This window comes from Pezoporus occidentalis, unplaced genomic scaffold (assembly GCF_034315485.1).
Source record: "Pezoporus occidentalis ecotype Australia unplaced genomic scaffold, CSIRO_AGI_Poc_V1 ctg16, whole genome shotgun sequence".
NCBI classification, from domain to species: domain Eukaryota; kingdom Metazoa; phylum Chordata; class Aves; order Psittaciformes; family Psittacidae; genus Pezoporus; species Pezoporus occidentalis.
The window spans coordinates 2,046,819-2,063,015 of NW_026913425.1; the positions used below are offsets into that span (position 1 = coordinate 2,046,819).

At 38.4% G+C, this 16,197-nt stretch overlaps 1 protein-coding gene across 4 annotated transcripts in view; it reads left to right on the forward strand.

Annotated features, from left to right (window-relative positions):
• MAST4 (microtubule associated serine/threonine kinase family member 4) overlaps positions 1-16,197 on the forward strand; it is a 275,284-nt gene that overhangs the window by 112,569 nt on the left and 146,518 nt on the right. For all 4 annotated transcript variants that reach the window (XM_062612321.1, XM_062612322.1, XM_062612323.1 and 1 more), the window contains one exon: positions 6,146-6,177. In XM_062612321.1, the coding sequence (XP_062468305.1) occupies positions 6,146-6,177 (32 nt within the window). The remainder of the gene's footprint in view (positions 1-6,145; positions 6,178-16,197) is intronic.

Here is a 16,197-nt window from a genome sequence, read left to right on the forward strand (position 1 = left end):
TAGTATATAGTAGCACTCTTTAAAGAAAAGATGGGCGCAGCTCTGGTGTCCTCAACGTAAGGACAAGGCACTGTTGAAGCAAGCCCAAAGGAGGCTATGAAGATGATCAGGGGGCTGGAGCACCTCCCATATGAAGATAGGCTGGGAAACCTAGGGCTTCTGGAGATGAGAAGGCTGCGTGGAGACCTCATAGCAGCCTTCCAGTATCTGAAGGGGGCCTACAAGGATGCCAGAGAGAGACTCTTCATCAGGGACTGTAGTGATTGGACAAAGGGTAATGGGTTCAAACTGAAACAGGGGAAGTTCAGGTTAGATATAGGGAAGAAGTTCTTTACTGTGAGGGTGGTGAGGCACTGGAACAGGTTGCCCAGAAAAGTGGTAAATGCTCCATCCCTGGCAGTGTTCAAGGCCAGGTTGGACAGAGCCTTGGACGACATAGCCTAAGGTGAGGTGTCCCTGGCCATGGCAGCGGGATTGGAACTAGATGATCTTAAGGTCCTTTCCAACCTTAATCATTCGATGACTATATGGGAATATTCTTGTGAATTTGGTAGCTGGAATCTTTTTAGTGTTGGTGTTTCAAATACTTTGCAGTCCTAGAGCATGGGTTTTCTAACACTGTGTTAGATTAAATCATTTTGTATACTTTGAAGGTTCATACCATACAGAATAACATCTTCGTATGTTCAAATGCAGTTAAAAATATTTAAAAGAAGCCTTGTTTTCTGTGCCAAGCAGCATTCTGCAGGGAGAACTGTGAATGGAGTCTTAATAGCAGTAACTAGCTTCCAGAGCTTGCCAATGCAGAAGTGGCAATTTTCATTCATGAAAATGCTTGCAAAGCAATGACCTTTAATCTAATTTGGTGAGGGTGTATACTAAGAAAAAACCCTGGTAGGCTGGTGGCTGCATCTGGATTGACAAGAAAGAGCATCAAAGCCTTCAGCTGAAAGGCAGAATATCAGACTTTATTGTAAGGTATTACAAATGCCTAGCTCCTTGGCAGCCAGTGTGGACAGGGAAAAGTAGTCACCTTGACTGGGACTTGTGTTACCAGTAAGTATCAGTACAATTTTCCTGAGAAAAGTGAATATTGAATTGCAGTTTGGCTAAGCCTGTTCAGATTAGGAGAAAGAGGTGGTCCAAACACGAACTCACTTGTGTCATCTAGAAGGGATAATGGTTTTATAGTTACACATGTTTTGTAAGAAGTCAGATCTGATTGAGAGGACCTTGACTGACAAATAGCTGAACACCTTTTTGCACTGTTCTGAAATTGGTTGGTCCTGTTTTGAACTGGAAAGAAATTGCTTGGTCCTGTTTTGAACTGGAAATTTTAAAGTCAGTGGCCACTCCTGAAATTTAATCCTAGTGTCAATAAAAAAAAAACATTTCAAGACAGACATTTGGTATTCTTGGAACCAGGACACATTGTAATTTGGTGTAAGAACAAAGTACAGCTTTGACAGAGAAACAAAATTACAGCAGAAGAGACACATTTGGTGTAAGGCACTTAACACCTGGCTTTTGGGGGGCTCAATCTGTCTCCATGCTGAGCCCCTTGGTAGCGTGCTCTGTGAATCTGAAGAACTGACTGTTAGCAAAGTAGGAAGCAATCAGATAAAAAGCGTAATCTGCCACCACCTCACTTAGAAGATATTTAGAATGGATTAATACAATGGCTTAATATATAAACCTTATAAAGAAGTCAAGATAAGTTTGTAAAAAGCTCTTGCACAATGCAACCCCTTTTCCTGATAAATCAAAACAATCCTACGTTATATTACTTGACCTGCTTTTTTTCCTTATTTCCAAATCCAAATGCAGGATCTGCTGTCATCCTCCAGCTTTTCTTCAGCAAAAACATAGTAATTGCTTAAGAAGAAAATCCTTCAAACTTATCCTTCAGAGCAGTAGCTCTTGCTGTCAGTGATTATGATAAGGTGAATTGTCTGCCATTGCTGATTTTTTTTTTTTCCTACTGTTATTAATGCAGTGTTAATGTTACAATGTTAACCTATTCTTAATTCAGTGTATTAAGATCTAACACACATTACAGACTATGACACATGGGTAGTGGAAAAAAAACCCTCATCCTTAATCTTACCACACTTAACTCCTCAACTGGAGAATGCATTACTGAATTTTGCCTTTAAAAGATTCATTCTTTCACATGACTACATGGACAACTGAAAACTCTCAAAAATAAGACTTGCTGAATATTTGAACATTTATTGAATTGAATTCTGAATAATTTCAGTTGTTGGAATATGTAGCAGATTAGCTGTGGCTTTAAATTCAACCTGTATTGACAACATGAATTGTGCCTTTAGCAGTTTATGAATGTGTCAGCTTTTTCCTGATTCTTTAGAATTAAACCCAGCAATGAGCAATAAGCTAATGGCATCTCCCTCCCATATAAGGGAGGAAATTCAGTATTTTAATTTTTCTGGTAATTTGCTCTGTTCTGTTATTTAGATCATTTTTCTAGTTAATAGTCTTCCCTGAAGACTTTGACACAGAATAAAGCTCAGTGTGCTTTATTCGGCCAGCGTGGAGTTTTTTGTAAGACCAGATATTTGCATGCTGGTGCATTGACTGAACTTGTGCATACTGAAGTGTCTTATAGGTATGTAGGACCAGGGGAGAAATCATAATTATTGAAATAATAAAGTGTCTGTGCTTGTAGAACCATGTTATTGATAGTAAAAGTCACAGAGTATGGAGTTTGAGTGAATAATGATAGCTGCAATTAAATTCAGTACACATGGTTCTTAATGCAGCATTATAGCAATTTAGCATAGCAGGCACAGATCTCTTAAACCTAAGGCAAGGCTTATTATGTTTCCAGACAACGGGTTTTGAAACGCAAAATGCCTCAATGGCAAGAGCGTCTAGTCCATTAAGTCTGCTTTGTGTTACTATAGTGGAATGAAAAAGCCCTAGAACCAGCCCGTCTTGAAATAGCCGGAAGAGGATTCAACAAAGGACAAAAGAGCACAGTGTTGCCCTCTGGGCAGAACTGGTGCTGAGAACCATGCAGAGTGGTAGCTAGCGCATCTTTTTTCAGTACTCCAGGGGTTTGCCTGCTAAGTACTTGACCTGGAGGTCTTGACACCGCTAAGCTTTTACCTTCAGCTGTCCACATGTGTTGGATGCTGTGCAGCAGAACTGGAACAGCCAGTATTTTGAGTCTTTTATTGAGGCTTTCAGAAAGGAAACATGGTAATGCCAGAAAACTGTGAAGTTGTTACTGGTCATTTTAGTGTAACTGAGATTAGAGCTAGAGTGTTACAAGCCTTCATTCCAGCTTTCCTGTTTTTGGTGGCTGTGGGTAAAACAGCTGGGAGAAATGTAGTAAAAGTGGCATTTTTAGCTTCTGAATGGTATGGATCTTTTTTTATGTACTTAGGAATTAAATGATTTATCTAAACTATAGGCTAGCTCCATGTAGAGCATGTTTACACTTTTCCTACATGCTTTGTGTAGGCCCAGGTGTGGAGGTCTGCGGTAGTATTACAAAGCTAGCATAATGTTAGTAGTCTTGTCTGGGGTAAAAAGGTCTGTACTGATGCAGTTGATAACCTGATAATTTCTTCAGGCTGTGCAGAAATCTTTGTGGTAGATGAGTCCTAAGTGGCGCCAACAAATTGAATAAGAGATGTAAAAATTAAGGTTTTTGAGACAGAAAAGCAAGCTTTAGTTTACTATGTTGTTTTTTTTTTCTTGTTTTTTTTTTTTTTTTTTTATTCCTTGTTTTGTTTGCTTATGGAGAAACATACTGTTCTAGCCTTACAAATGCTTATTTGCAGTGTTTTGTAAAGGTTCCTGTATGAATTAGATACCAAAGGTTTTGTTTCATTTTTCACTTTGTATGGGTAGATCTTGGCAGTTCTTAACATCTTCACTAACAAGTCGTTACAGTGAGTCATCTCTCATGGAACCTTACTCTATAGCCAAAAGGGTGGCATGCGTGAAAATGGGCCAAGAAATTAATGCAATTTCTAGTGTCTAGAGAAGGCTGTATCTGTCATTTGCTACACTGTTATAATGATAAACTGTAGGCAAAGCATTGAGATTGAAAGAAAGGAAAAATAAAAAAGAAAATAAAAAAGAAGCCAGTTCGCTCTTCCAGTCATAATAAACAAATCTAAGGTACATGTTGCAACTCTGATAAGTGTGATGCAAAACCAAGTACAAATCTTGCTCATGCATTTTGGCACTTTTTCCACCAGCATTGTCTGTTACAGTGTGACAGTGCCTAGAATTACAAGTAAAGTTTTACATTAGAAATAGAACACAATGACTTTGTAAATATTGAAGAGGGAGGGGGGGAAACCCATACAAAGGGAAGTACGTGGGTTCTAAATTACAGTTACATTTTGTTCATTATGAATATGACATTTTAAATTTAGGGGAGTTACTCAGCTTCATAATGCAATATTGTATGCAGGTGTAACCATTCTTTTGTATGTAAGCACATGTTATGCTAAAAGATGTTGTTTTAAATTGCAAATTCTGAACAGTTGCTGGAACTTCCTAGGAAGTGGCAGAATTGGTTACCAGGGCCCCTAATTCTGCTCTCCTATGCCTTTGCCTTATGATCTCTAATTACATTGTTTCACACTATTTTTTCCTGCCTCATTCAGTGAACAGGATGGGTGGCGCTCAGGAATTGAGCAGTTACTTGATATTTTAGTCCTTATCATTCAGTTAGCAGCCTGGGTTTTATTTGCTGCACACCATTTAGAAGTTTCTAAAGAATACAGAATTATTCATTCCCTTACGGCCTTTCTGAGGTGCCTGGTTGAACTATTTTTATCCTATTGTATTTTCATGTGCATTTTTTGGTCAATAACTGTAATTTGATGTGCTATGTGAAATAACTTTTGTGCACAATTACACAGTATGCATGTGTACATATATATTTCCTTTTGAAAGAGAATTCTGTGATTGCTCCCTTTAATAATTCTAGAATGGAAGTCGAGTGTTACTTGACAGCCTTTTGTGAGAATATTGAAAGTAAACATGAAATAATGCAATTCAGTGACCAAAGACATCTGTCCATAAAACTCGAATCATTCTCATATGCAGCTTTGTCTTTCATGGTGCTCTTCAACTTCAAATGTATTCTCTAGGTCAGACGAGTTGTCCTTTTTTTTTAAATGCAGCCCGTACTCCCTGCTGGAAATGATTTTAAAGAAGACTTGAATAACATAGTATTCAGGGTATAAGTTTGTGTGAAAAACGGAAAAACGTGAGGGTAGTTGAACGCTGGAACAGATTTCCCGCAGGGGCTGTGGAGTGTCCATCTTTCAACATGTTCAGAACCCAGCTGGATGTGATCTTGAGTTGCCTGCTGTAATTGTCCGAGAGGATCTCCAGAGGTCCCTTCCAGCCTCAACTGTTCTGTGATTTATAAAATACAAGATAATCTACTTGTGGGTGTATATATCATGCTTATTTCTGATGGCCACAATATCATGGATGTTATGGCTTTCTTCTACACTAAAATGCTAGTGAAATATTTGTCTGCAATTTCCATTTGGCTAGCAGGCTATCTTGTTAGTCCCATAAACAGTAATATAACTCTTCCCAACAAAAGTTGTAGAAATGTTTCTATGGCAGCAGTTCTGTTATGCTATTACTTTGCAGAAGATTATAATAAATTATAATTGACCAAACGGTTATGTACTTAATCTATTTTGGGTTAAAGAACATAATGTAGAAAGCTTGGTGGCAATGGTCACCTGTTTAGGTCTTGATCCTGCTGTTAACATTTTCTGCAATTTATGGATGCTGGTAAGAAGGTAGTATATGTTTATCACTGATTCTTGCAAATTTTAATACTGTTATTGTGCATCATAGCTGTGACTGTAAGGATTTCCTATAACATCCCTCTGTTTGAAATATTTTACAAAAACGTGTAGACTTTTCCCATTGCTAATATTAATATTTCAGGTGAGAATAGAAGGCAACAAGTAAAAAGTGGTTCATGTAAAATCTTTTATTGTAGTCCAGATAACACCACTTCTGTCTGTCTGCTGATGGCGGGAAAGGAGGATAACAGTACTTGTCTCAAAAAGGCCATTTCCAGTTAAAGTGTTTTATTCCTAATACAGTATATCTTTTTTTTCTGTTGCAGAAAGAGCTGAGCCTTCCAAGAAGAGGAAGTTTGTAAGTATATCAAGATTTTTCTGTTGTGCTCACCATATACTGTGTAGTTTCATGAGGTTTTGAATACGCTAGTTTTCTTTTCAGGACAGTTAAATTGAAGGTTAAGTGTGGCAACTCATCTGCCTTAGAATGCATACAAAGAAATTAAGATTGTAAATGAAAACCTGCGGGCTGTGCAGTGACCTTTTTTATGCCAACTCCCCTCTTCTAAAAGAGCTGTTACGAGGGATTTCCAAAATGACAAGAAGTTCTTACATTGAAACTTTGATTTTATATTGACGATTTCTCTTGTTAAAAATCAAGGAGGAAATAAGTTTTCTTTGTCAATGATATAAATGAAACTTGACACATAAGTAAAACTTACGTTTCCATATGAAATTCTGTGATTAGTCCTGTGGATGAAAAGGTGGGAACAAAGAATAGATGAGTTCTACTAAATGTATATAGTAGTATTGTTATGCTACTATATTGATTAGTGGAAATAAAATAGTATATTCTTGTATAAATTGTTACTGAATTAGAATAATATGAACTAAGATATAGTGGTTTGGTTGTTTTTGCTCAGATTTCTGTACCTTGGCTTTGTTTTTCTAGTGTTTTTGAGCTGTTTGGTTTTAAAGCTTGTCTTTTTATTTGTATCTTTTATTTCTTTTTCTTTATTAGTAATTTATTGGGAAAATACTGGGAGAAGAGCATAGCAAAATGGCTTAAAAAGCAGACTGTTCACTTACTACTTTCTATCAGAAAATACCTTAGGACGTTAATTTATCACTGTGTGTGTGAAAAAGCTGTGTTAGTGTTCCAACATGTGAATAAACCCCTAAGCCCTTGCACAAAAGTCCATTTACTTGGTTTTATGTTTCTGTACTTGTTTTCAACTTGATAGTGCTGTGTAGCTTTTGATGATAATAAGATCAGGTATGTGAATAACTGAAGCTGTAACTGTTTGGTAAGCCTGGTTAAGTGCTCTGTTGTTCTGGCTTAAATGGCATATATGGGAAGTCTACTTAATAGGACATCTGCTGACTTGAAAAAGACTGTTGTTTTTGGTTCTGACACATAAAAAGTCTTACACTAAATAGTAAGAAAACCCATTATTTAAGAAAAGTCAAGAAAATGTAAAAGTAACTCAATGTAAAGTATCTGATTATTGCAATGACAGAAAAACAGTTCAGGACAAAGATTTTTGGTGTCCTTTGTGCTTAATATTAATCTGAAGCTGTTGTGTGGGCAAAGGACTTGCCCATATTGAAGTTTTATCACTAAACTGTTGTTGACTTCAGCCAGAGCAGAAAGTGGCTCTTGAGGCTCTTCTTTTTATCTATAGCCATGACCTTGCTTAATCTTGCTGTGATGTTTTACGTGAAACATTATTAGATATTTACTCATCCAAGTTTGAAAAATGGCTGCAAAGCAATCCCCTCAGTTGCTTCATACATATATTTTTATAGCTGATCACTAAGATGCAAGTGCACATTCTGTAATGTTGTTGACATCTTAATAAAGCACAGTAAAAGAAATAGCCCCTTGTCAGCATAATCATATCTAGTTATTAAGGGCTTAAAAATTCTTCAGATGGTATTTTAAAATATCTTTAATACTACCTTAGTTCACAGGGCTTATAGCGCTGAGATTAGCAAGGGTTGTACCATTAGGGGTTGTGTGCGGGGGTCATGTTACTGCTGTATTTGCATGTTATATGCATGTTGCCATGAAGATTGAATTTCAAAATGTGAGAATTCATATGTTTTCATTGCCACAAACATCTGAAGGTCCTGAATGCCTCAGGTAGGCATATGTCACTTTACTTTCTGGAGCTTCAGAGCCAATGGCATACCAAGAATGCAGCTTTAAGAAGGACAGGGTGAAGTTTTTCAGGAGTGGTCTGGTAGGGAAGCTTGGAGAGTGAGGTTTGAGTTGATGAATGACTGGTACTGTTTTCCACCCTCCACCCCCTCATCCCCATAGCTTTTAAATGGTCTGTTATTCTCTTATGTGATACAGTCAGAGGTAGAAAGGAAGGAGGGATGCATCAGGAAAAGTGTCTTATGGTTCACCATGTGTATGTTTCAAAGAGCTAGTTTGCAAAATATTTAAACTTTCATTTATATCTACTGAAATATTTTTTTATGCCTATTCTAGACTGGCTATCTTAACTCTTCCCTAGATTGTCTGTGGCTGTGGGGCCTCATTCTACATCTCATGAAATAAGTTAAGCTTTCTGTGGGTCTCCTACAACTAAATCAAGGTCTGAGTTTACATAGTTGTTGCATAGCAACTCTTAAAGAAAGACTATATACCTGACTTTTCCATACTAAATCAGTTCTCTTTCCTTTTTCTTTTAAATTATCAATTTCAATTCAGTTCAGAGCTAGATAACTTTCATGTATTTTTTTTGCTGCTGCATCTGTCCTTCTCCTGACATTTCTTAAACTAATTTCAGTAATTATGAAATCCAGACTCTAGTGAAGTAGTAGCAGCTACATAATCTACTTGCACCTGTGGGAATGACAAAGTTGGTCACAGAATTTTCATAAAATTCATTCATGCATTACAGTGAAGCAGCTGATATCCTTGGGTAACAGCTATGCAAGAGTTTGAATTCAAGGGAAGTGCTAGTTAAAACCACTGCTTGCTTAGGGACTCAATTAAGTAAGTTTCAAGAAAGTTGATAAGAGTTTTGCAGGAAAGTTTCTATCAATGACAAATATAGACTATCAGTTAACCTCAAGGAAAAAGTGAGAAAGAGAAATTGAGCGGAATGGAATTCTGGAGTAAATAAAGTTCTAAGGCCACTGTCATGTAGGTGGATGAAATGACAAAACTGGAATTTGATTGACAGTTTCTGTGAGCACATGTATATGTATGCTTACACATAGATTTATCTGTAAAAGATTTTGTATATAGGTGACCTGTGATAGGAAAAGTGTTTGGATTGGACATCAGAACACTCAAAGGAAACCTTAAAAGTGAAATACATTGACTGTGCAAGCTTAGCTGTCTCCCAACAGCTGCCCCTGAGCTTTCTCTCCCAAATTGCATAGGCTTCTTTGTGGTTTGGAAGACACAACTGTCAAAGACAGTCAAGGAAATTATTTTTGAATAACTGTGAAGAATTGAAAATTAAGCAAAATCCTCCAACCCCCCCAACACATGTAAGAAAGACTGCTACTTCCTTTGTCTCACGTGTGTATGTTTCAAGACTTGTGTGCTTATGCATGTAGCTTTGCAGTGTTTTTTGTCCAAATGTATTTTTGCAGAAGGGTGCTGTTGTGCTGAAAGTGCTCGTGTGGTCGTATGTCAGCACAGAAATTCAAATTTCATTTATTACAGCTGAAGACAAAGTTCATTTAAGTTCTAGAACATAGGTATTAGTTTTGGAAAATATTATCTAAGCAATTTTAGACATATCACTGTAATACTAGATTTTTGAGAAATGTTTTCCATGTTAATTAAAAAAATTATTCAAAATGCAGTCTTGAGATACTCAAGTTAGTAAATATTTGTGTTCCCAAGTAAAATAAAAACTCTTTCTCTGTTAATTAATGTTTTAAAGCTTTCTATTAATTTTCCCTGAAAGTGCACAGCCTCTGTAATCTGGTGTTCACTGAGAGAAATTGAGCACTGTAGATTACAATAATGTGCGATATCCTGTTAAAATTATTACAGGATAAAAATTAATACTTTGAGAGAACTTTCTGCAGAGCTGTGAAACAGTGCTGAACTGGAAATTTGTATTGCTGTAGTTCTCTTCCATGTATACTTTGCTGCTACTGCTGTTTGTGTGGAGATGAAGTAAACAAGTTGACCTGAGTATTTTTCATAAGTACCATTGTTAAACTGAGAGAAGATACAGAGGTTTAGATCAGTTTGTTCTTTAGAGTGTCTGCTTCTTTATCTGTGTCTCACAAACCCTCTTTTGGAAGGAATTTTTACTGCAAATTAGTGTGCACTGATAGAAGATTACATCTAATGGCAGCTTCAGGACTTTGAATTTGCCCACACAACGGAGCTTGCCCCCACAAAAAGTCCTTGTTGCATGTCTAGCGCGTTGAACTTTGGCAGGAAGTGAAGGGGGAAAAATAGGTAAGCAAGAACGCTTGTGAGCCAGGATGGGCAGGAGCTAGCCCATTTTGTCTTCAGACTTGGATAGCTTGGCTGGTGCAGCTGTGGATACAGCTTATGCTTAGCTATGGGTCCACCTGTTCATGAAATTCCACTTCCACTGGATGTGCATCAGATGCTTTTATCACACTTAGCTGTGTATTAGAGCAATAGACTTAGTTTGCTGATGTCAATTGTATCTAAAAAAAAAAACCCAAACAAAACAAAAAAAGAACTTTATTCTGGTGAGTTAGTTACTTTAGGTTTTTTCAGATGTAGTAAAAAGAAATCCTGGCTTTTTTGGTGTCATAGTCAAGAATAGCTATTTTCGTATCAGCAGATAATACAGTTCAGCTTTGTCAAAGAAGGAGGGCATTTCTGGAAGGAATGCAAGCTGTGGGTAGAGCTGAGGTCTTATACTTTAGAGTCCTGAAAGCAGAATGAGGTTTTTATTTTTCCTTCCATTTTATTTTCATTTCCACTTTATCTGGTCATTTTTTTCAGCTTCATCTGAGTTTAAGCTGAAACTCTGCTTTAGACTTTGAAATGATTGTGTCCAACATATTAATCTTTTATCTCTGTAATAACAAAGCATTGATCATGAAAAGAAAACTAGTTGAAAGGGGGCACTCTTAAGTTTCTAGATGCTTAACATTGCATTTGTCATTAAAATGCATTTTTGTTTACAGGAGTGTAGATTACCAAGAGATGCACATGGCTTTCTATGTGTAAACCTTATCACCTTCAATACTTACAATTTCTTCAGTGTGTAACCCTTGAACTTTCAGCAGTGGCTTTAAATCTGATTTCCTTATTGCTGATAAAGATGCTGAATGGCGTCAAGCCAGCTGATAAAATATTGTGAACGCATTAAAAAAATGACTTTATAAAGGAGGTTTCTCCACTGGCATCTTTTCTGAGGTACATTAATGAACTCTAAATATATTTAATGAACTCTAAATGTATTTAATGTATGCTTTATTGAGATTTTGATGCAAATTCTGAACCAGGAATTTATACCTCACAAAGTCTGTGTGTTTGGGCTTTGCTTATCGGATGTGGGACAAGGGCCACCAGATGTTGAACCCTCATTGCATCTCTTGGGTTCCTTGTGATTAACAATGAAAAACTTTGTTTTGGACATATTTTTTGTATGCTTTAGGAGCCAACATTTACCATATCATGATCGTTTTCCCTCACAATTTTGCTTACTTCAGCCCCCATAAATTTTATCCAGGTCTGGTGCCCATTGTCTGTGTTTCCTTGTTTTAGAGTTGTGTCGGGCTAACAGGAAGAGTAACAGCATGTGCAGCATGCTGTGTAGCTTTGTTGCCACCTTCCTGTTGTCGGTGCAGGGTCTCAGGCATACGAGTCCTTTATGCTGTGGAGAGCACAGGTCTGATTTTGATATAAACACATCAGTTAGTATTTTGTTGCTGTTAGTTGTGTCCTTGACTATCACTATAGGGTGTTCTATTAAATCTTGTTCCATTGTTTGTTCTGCTGCTTTCACATGCACGTTTGCCTCCCTGCTTTGTTTGTACCGGTATTAATATTTCTACCTGTCACTGCATGTTGTCTCTCAACTCAGGTTTTGCTAGTATATATATGGGTTTTACACAGTTAACATCTTCCCTTTGATTTATCACATCATGTGTCACAGAAAGGAACTATCTGTTTTAATGTAATTCATCATGTCCCTTTTCAGTGAAAGATGTATCCACTGCTTGAGGATATTTTAAAGCTTTGTGAAACCTTGTTATTGGTAAATTTATGCTCCTGTTTGTGTGTGTGCATGCACACAGTCTTTATGCATACATTTAAAAAAAGTCAGGTAGTGATGACTTTTTTGTGCATTTCAAAACTATTCTTTGTTGTACTAATGTAACATATGTAGAGCATTGTCTTACATTCTTTAATCACATAGATGTACTTAACACAGCCCAGAATACCACAGAACCCTCAAAAATCTGACATACTGAAACAGCTTCTCATTTGTTTGGTTTTTCACAGTGGCATTTGTTTTGGGAAGTCCAGTTTTCCTCAGTTTAGGAAAATTTGAAGTTTGTCAGAAAGAATTGTTTGTCACAAAGGAGTCGTAATGTCCTCATGGATTGCATGATCAAGGCTGCACAATGCTGTATTGATTAATTGATTTTTTTTTTTTTTTTTTTTTTTTGGTGCTGATGCTATTTTGGTGCTGATCTGAATAATCTGTTAATCTACAGAGAGGGCTTTCTGAGGCTGTGCACGTATCTAGCTCATGCACATTTAGCCTCTGTAGGATTGGGGTCATGGTGGGAGATTATATGATTGTTTGATGAACCTGTGCTGTGCTTAAACAATTCTAATAATAGATTTTTTTTTCTCCCTGTTTTTGTTTAGGGTTTTTTATTTTTTTTGGGGGGGGGGGGGGAGGCGTTGGGAAGGGGATTGGGGTGCGTTTTTTTTGTTTAGTTTTTTTTGTGAGGTTAAAGGTGAGGTATAACCTACAAATAAATGTTTGTTTTTATTTTAAGGAAAGATGCACTTGGGTTTCTGCACAATACGTTTGTTCCTCTGGTAGCAATATTACTGTATTGTAATATATTGTAAGATAGTATTGTAAATATCTGTCAGCTACAAGGGGCAGTTGCTGAACATCAGGGATCTGTCTGCCTGGCATCTTCAGGCAGGCATTCTTTCATTATAGATTTCCCCCTTGAAATGTGCAATGTTATTGCCATTTCATTATGTGAAGTATAGGCTGACTTCCTAGAGATGTCAGGATCATGAAATCACAGTAAGCCACTTCTGTTTTGTCCTGGAGGTGGGAGGTCCTTTTTTTTTCCCCCTCCCTCTTTTCTGTGAAATGCAAATTTGAACTTTAAAAATTACTTTGTGTTCTAAACCAGCACTGATCCTTATCATAAAGATATTCATGTATTTGTTACCCGCAGTTTCTTTGCTATTCAGCTGAACTACCACAGTGTTAAATGCCGTGGCATAAAGCATCTGGGAAACTCCTGTTCCCGCAGAATGTTTCAGTGTCTTCTGAAGAGCATATGAAACCTGCTGCTATGGGCTGGCTTCCCCCAGAACTTCAAGTCAGGATCCTCATCCTAGTTGCTGCATACCCTTGAGTGAAAATATGGGAAGACCACCTGAGAAAGTAGCTGTGTAAATACTTTCTAATATTAGCCTCTTTAGTTTGCAGTAGTGTTCTACTCTATTTTCTTATACTGTATTGTTCTGTTAACACGCACCCTAGAGACTGATTTTGGACAAAACCAAAATTAAGACAAACCATCCTCTGCAGATGGTTAGTCTTATGTACTCCTACACCAAATTGGGAAGTAAGGGACCAGTAAGTTTGTGCATGTGTACTAGGAAAATGCTCTTGGCCCACTGAGTTCATATAATGTCCTCATGTGCTACCTTTCTTATGTCAAGAGCTCTGGATGGTATCTGTGCCTTCACATTGGCTGTCATTCATGATCCACAGTTTTTTTTGGTTCTCATCTTCCTCTTTCACTAAGATAGTCATCTTTTATACTCAGCCTGTCTTCTGTGTCAGTCTCCCCATGATGGGCTCTTTTCTGTACATTTTGGCTATGATTGTCTCCCTCTTTTCCCCCTTTTCTTTTTACAGCTGTCCTCCCAACAGTCTTTTGCCTTCCTAAAAATGCCAGTCTGGGGCCTTGAGGAATGAATTCTACTCGTTAACCTGTGCCTTGAGAAAAGTAAAAACTACTTCAGTGTCAGTATTGGGTATTGTTGCTGGATGTGAGAGGGACTGGCAGTCAGATTAAAATTTCAGAAGAGGAACATTTCCTTTTGGAGGACCAGGGACAATAGCTGGATCTTGGGAAGCAGCAAAGCAGGCATGTCTCATTAGCAGGCATCTTGAATGAACTGTGAGATGCCAACAATCCTGATGCATACTCCTCTGAAGTCTTTACACTATAGTCCTGGGCAGGAGTGGGTGAGAGAGCTGCAGGAAGAGTTGGAGGAGGAGAAAGGCTGGTTTCATTTTGGTCAGGAATATGTGTCCATGGTCCATAGGCAGACTTGAAAAGCAGCCAGAGTACAATTTGGCAGTAGGAGGCGCTGTGTTCTGACTGTCAGGGCATCCATTGTCCTTAGCTGGGAGTGGTGCCTTCTCTGTAGTTAGGCCACACTGGCTGCTTCTTGTTACCCGTGTGAGCATACTGCATAATGTTTGTGGCTGTGGCCATTTTTAACTCTACCACCACTTCTATCTCTACTTAAAACTTCTGGGTCCTTTTGACATCTCTCCAACCTAGTATCTGCCTCCAGGTGTGGGTCATGTTTACCCTCTTAGGAAGCTTTGTTGACGGAGTGCAGTTCTTGACACAGTTCTGTTTTGCTGGAGGTTTTCGGTCCATTTGTATTTTCATTCTCTGCCTAAAACCAAGCACCTTCCTTGTAGGTGTGTTCTCTGGGACACAGCAGTGGAGAACTGGGGAAGGGATCCTCAGCCAGGTTTAGGCGTGAATAGGCATTCCAGGAAGCTGGTTGGCAAGTGCTTTGTGTATGGGAGGATGGGTGATGGCTCCTGGGACTAAAATGTGGGGCAGGCAGCATGGGCAGTCTTTGTGGAGGGGTTGATAGCTCCCTGTGAGACTGCAGGTTGCAGAAATGTAATAGATTGCTTCAGCCAAAACCATGGGCAGCAAAGTGGTGGCTTCTGTGCTGGGCTGAAAGGAGAGGTGAGGGATAGATGGCAGTGTGACAGACCACTTACAGAGTTGGAGATGAAAAATGCTGCTATGACAGGATACATTTCTGTTCTGTAAGGACTTATCGGCCATTTCTGCCTCTTCAGTCTGTCGCGGGTTGTGGCAACAGTTAACCTGGCATTAGCATTCTTCTCTGCCATCCATGTGCTGCTCTTCTCTGCTGTCTCTGCCATCTTGTCCTTTCTCCCAAATGTGGCAGTGTTTGCACTTCTCTGTCATGTTTTTTTTCTAGCAAGACAGTCAAGCTTAGACTTGTGGGGTTTAATGAGGTGTGTTGTGACAGCTCTCATAGGCATGTGAAAAGGTCAGAAAGAGTACAGGGGATAAGTAGATCCATAATATTGCCATGCTTGCCTGAAAGGAATGGCAGAAAACTGCCACCTGGGAAGTAAGTGGCAGTCTAAAAGGCTAACCCAGGTTTAGGGAGTCTCATACTTTACATTCATTGTGTGTTGGTTGCTAGAGTACAAAAAACAGTGTAATTGCACGTAATCACATTTCCTCATACGCCAGTGGCTTCTCTCGTAAATGTTTAGTGTGGTCATAACCCTAGGCAGTGGAGGCCAGCATAGCATTTGAGACAAACATGCTATCCCAGGTATCACTAACATGGGGCTCTGCATGTAGCTTGGACCTACATGCATTCCACAGAAGAATTTCTTGCCATTCTAGCCTAAATGGAAAAGGTCTTCTGTGCCTTTGTAGAGGCTATGCAGGAAACATCTATGTTAGGAATGCTTTGTTTCCTCTCTTCTAAGTGGTACTGTCAGGGAACTAGATGCACATTCCACTTCAAAAAGCCATATGATGGAAATGGGATTAAACGAGGCATGTTCTACAGCCATGAGTGTGCCCTTGAGACCCAGCCTCAGCTGTTCTGTTGCTTCTTCTTGGTATCACTGAGATGCTGCTGAAGATGAGTCTCTATGGACTGTTGTTATACTTTGTGGGTGCTTCTCTCCAAGATTCTGCTAGGAGACCCTTAAATTTTTTTCATTTGCATTTAAACATGTCTTGATTTTTTTGGTTGAAACAAGTCTGTCAGAAGTACCAACAATATATCTGTCTAAATCCAGAAAGCTTTTAGATTACTGCTTTATAAATCTGAACTTTGTTCAGTTGTTTTGTTTTGTTGCGTGGTGTGTGTTAGTGTGTTTTTTTTTTTCTTTTTTTC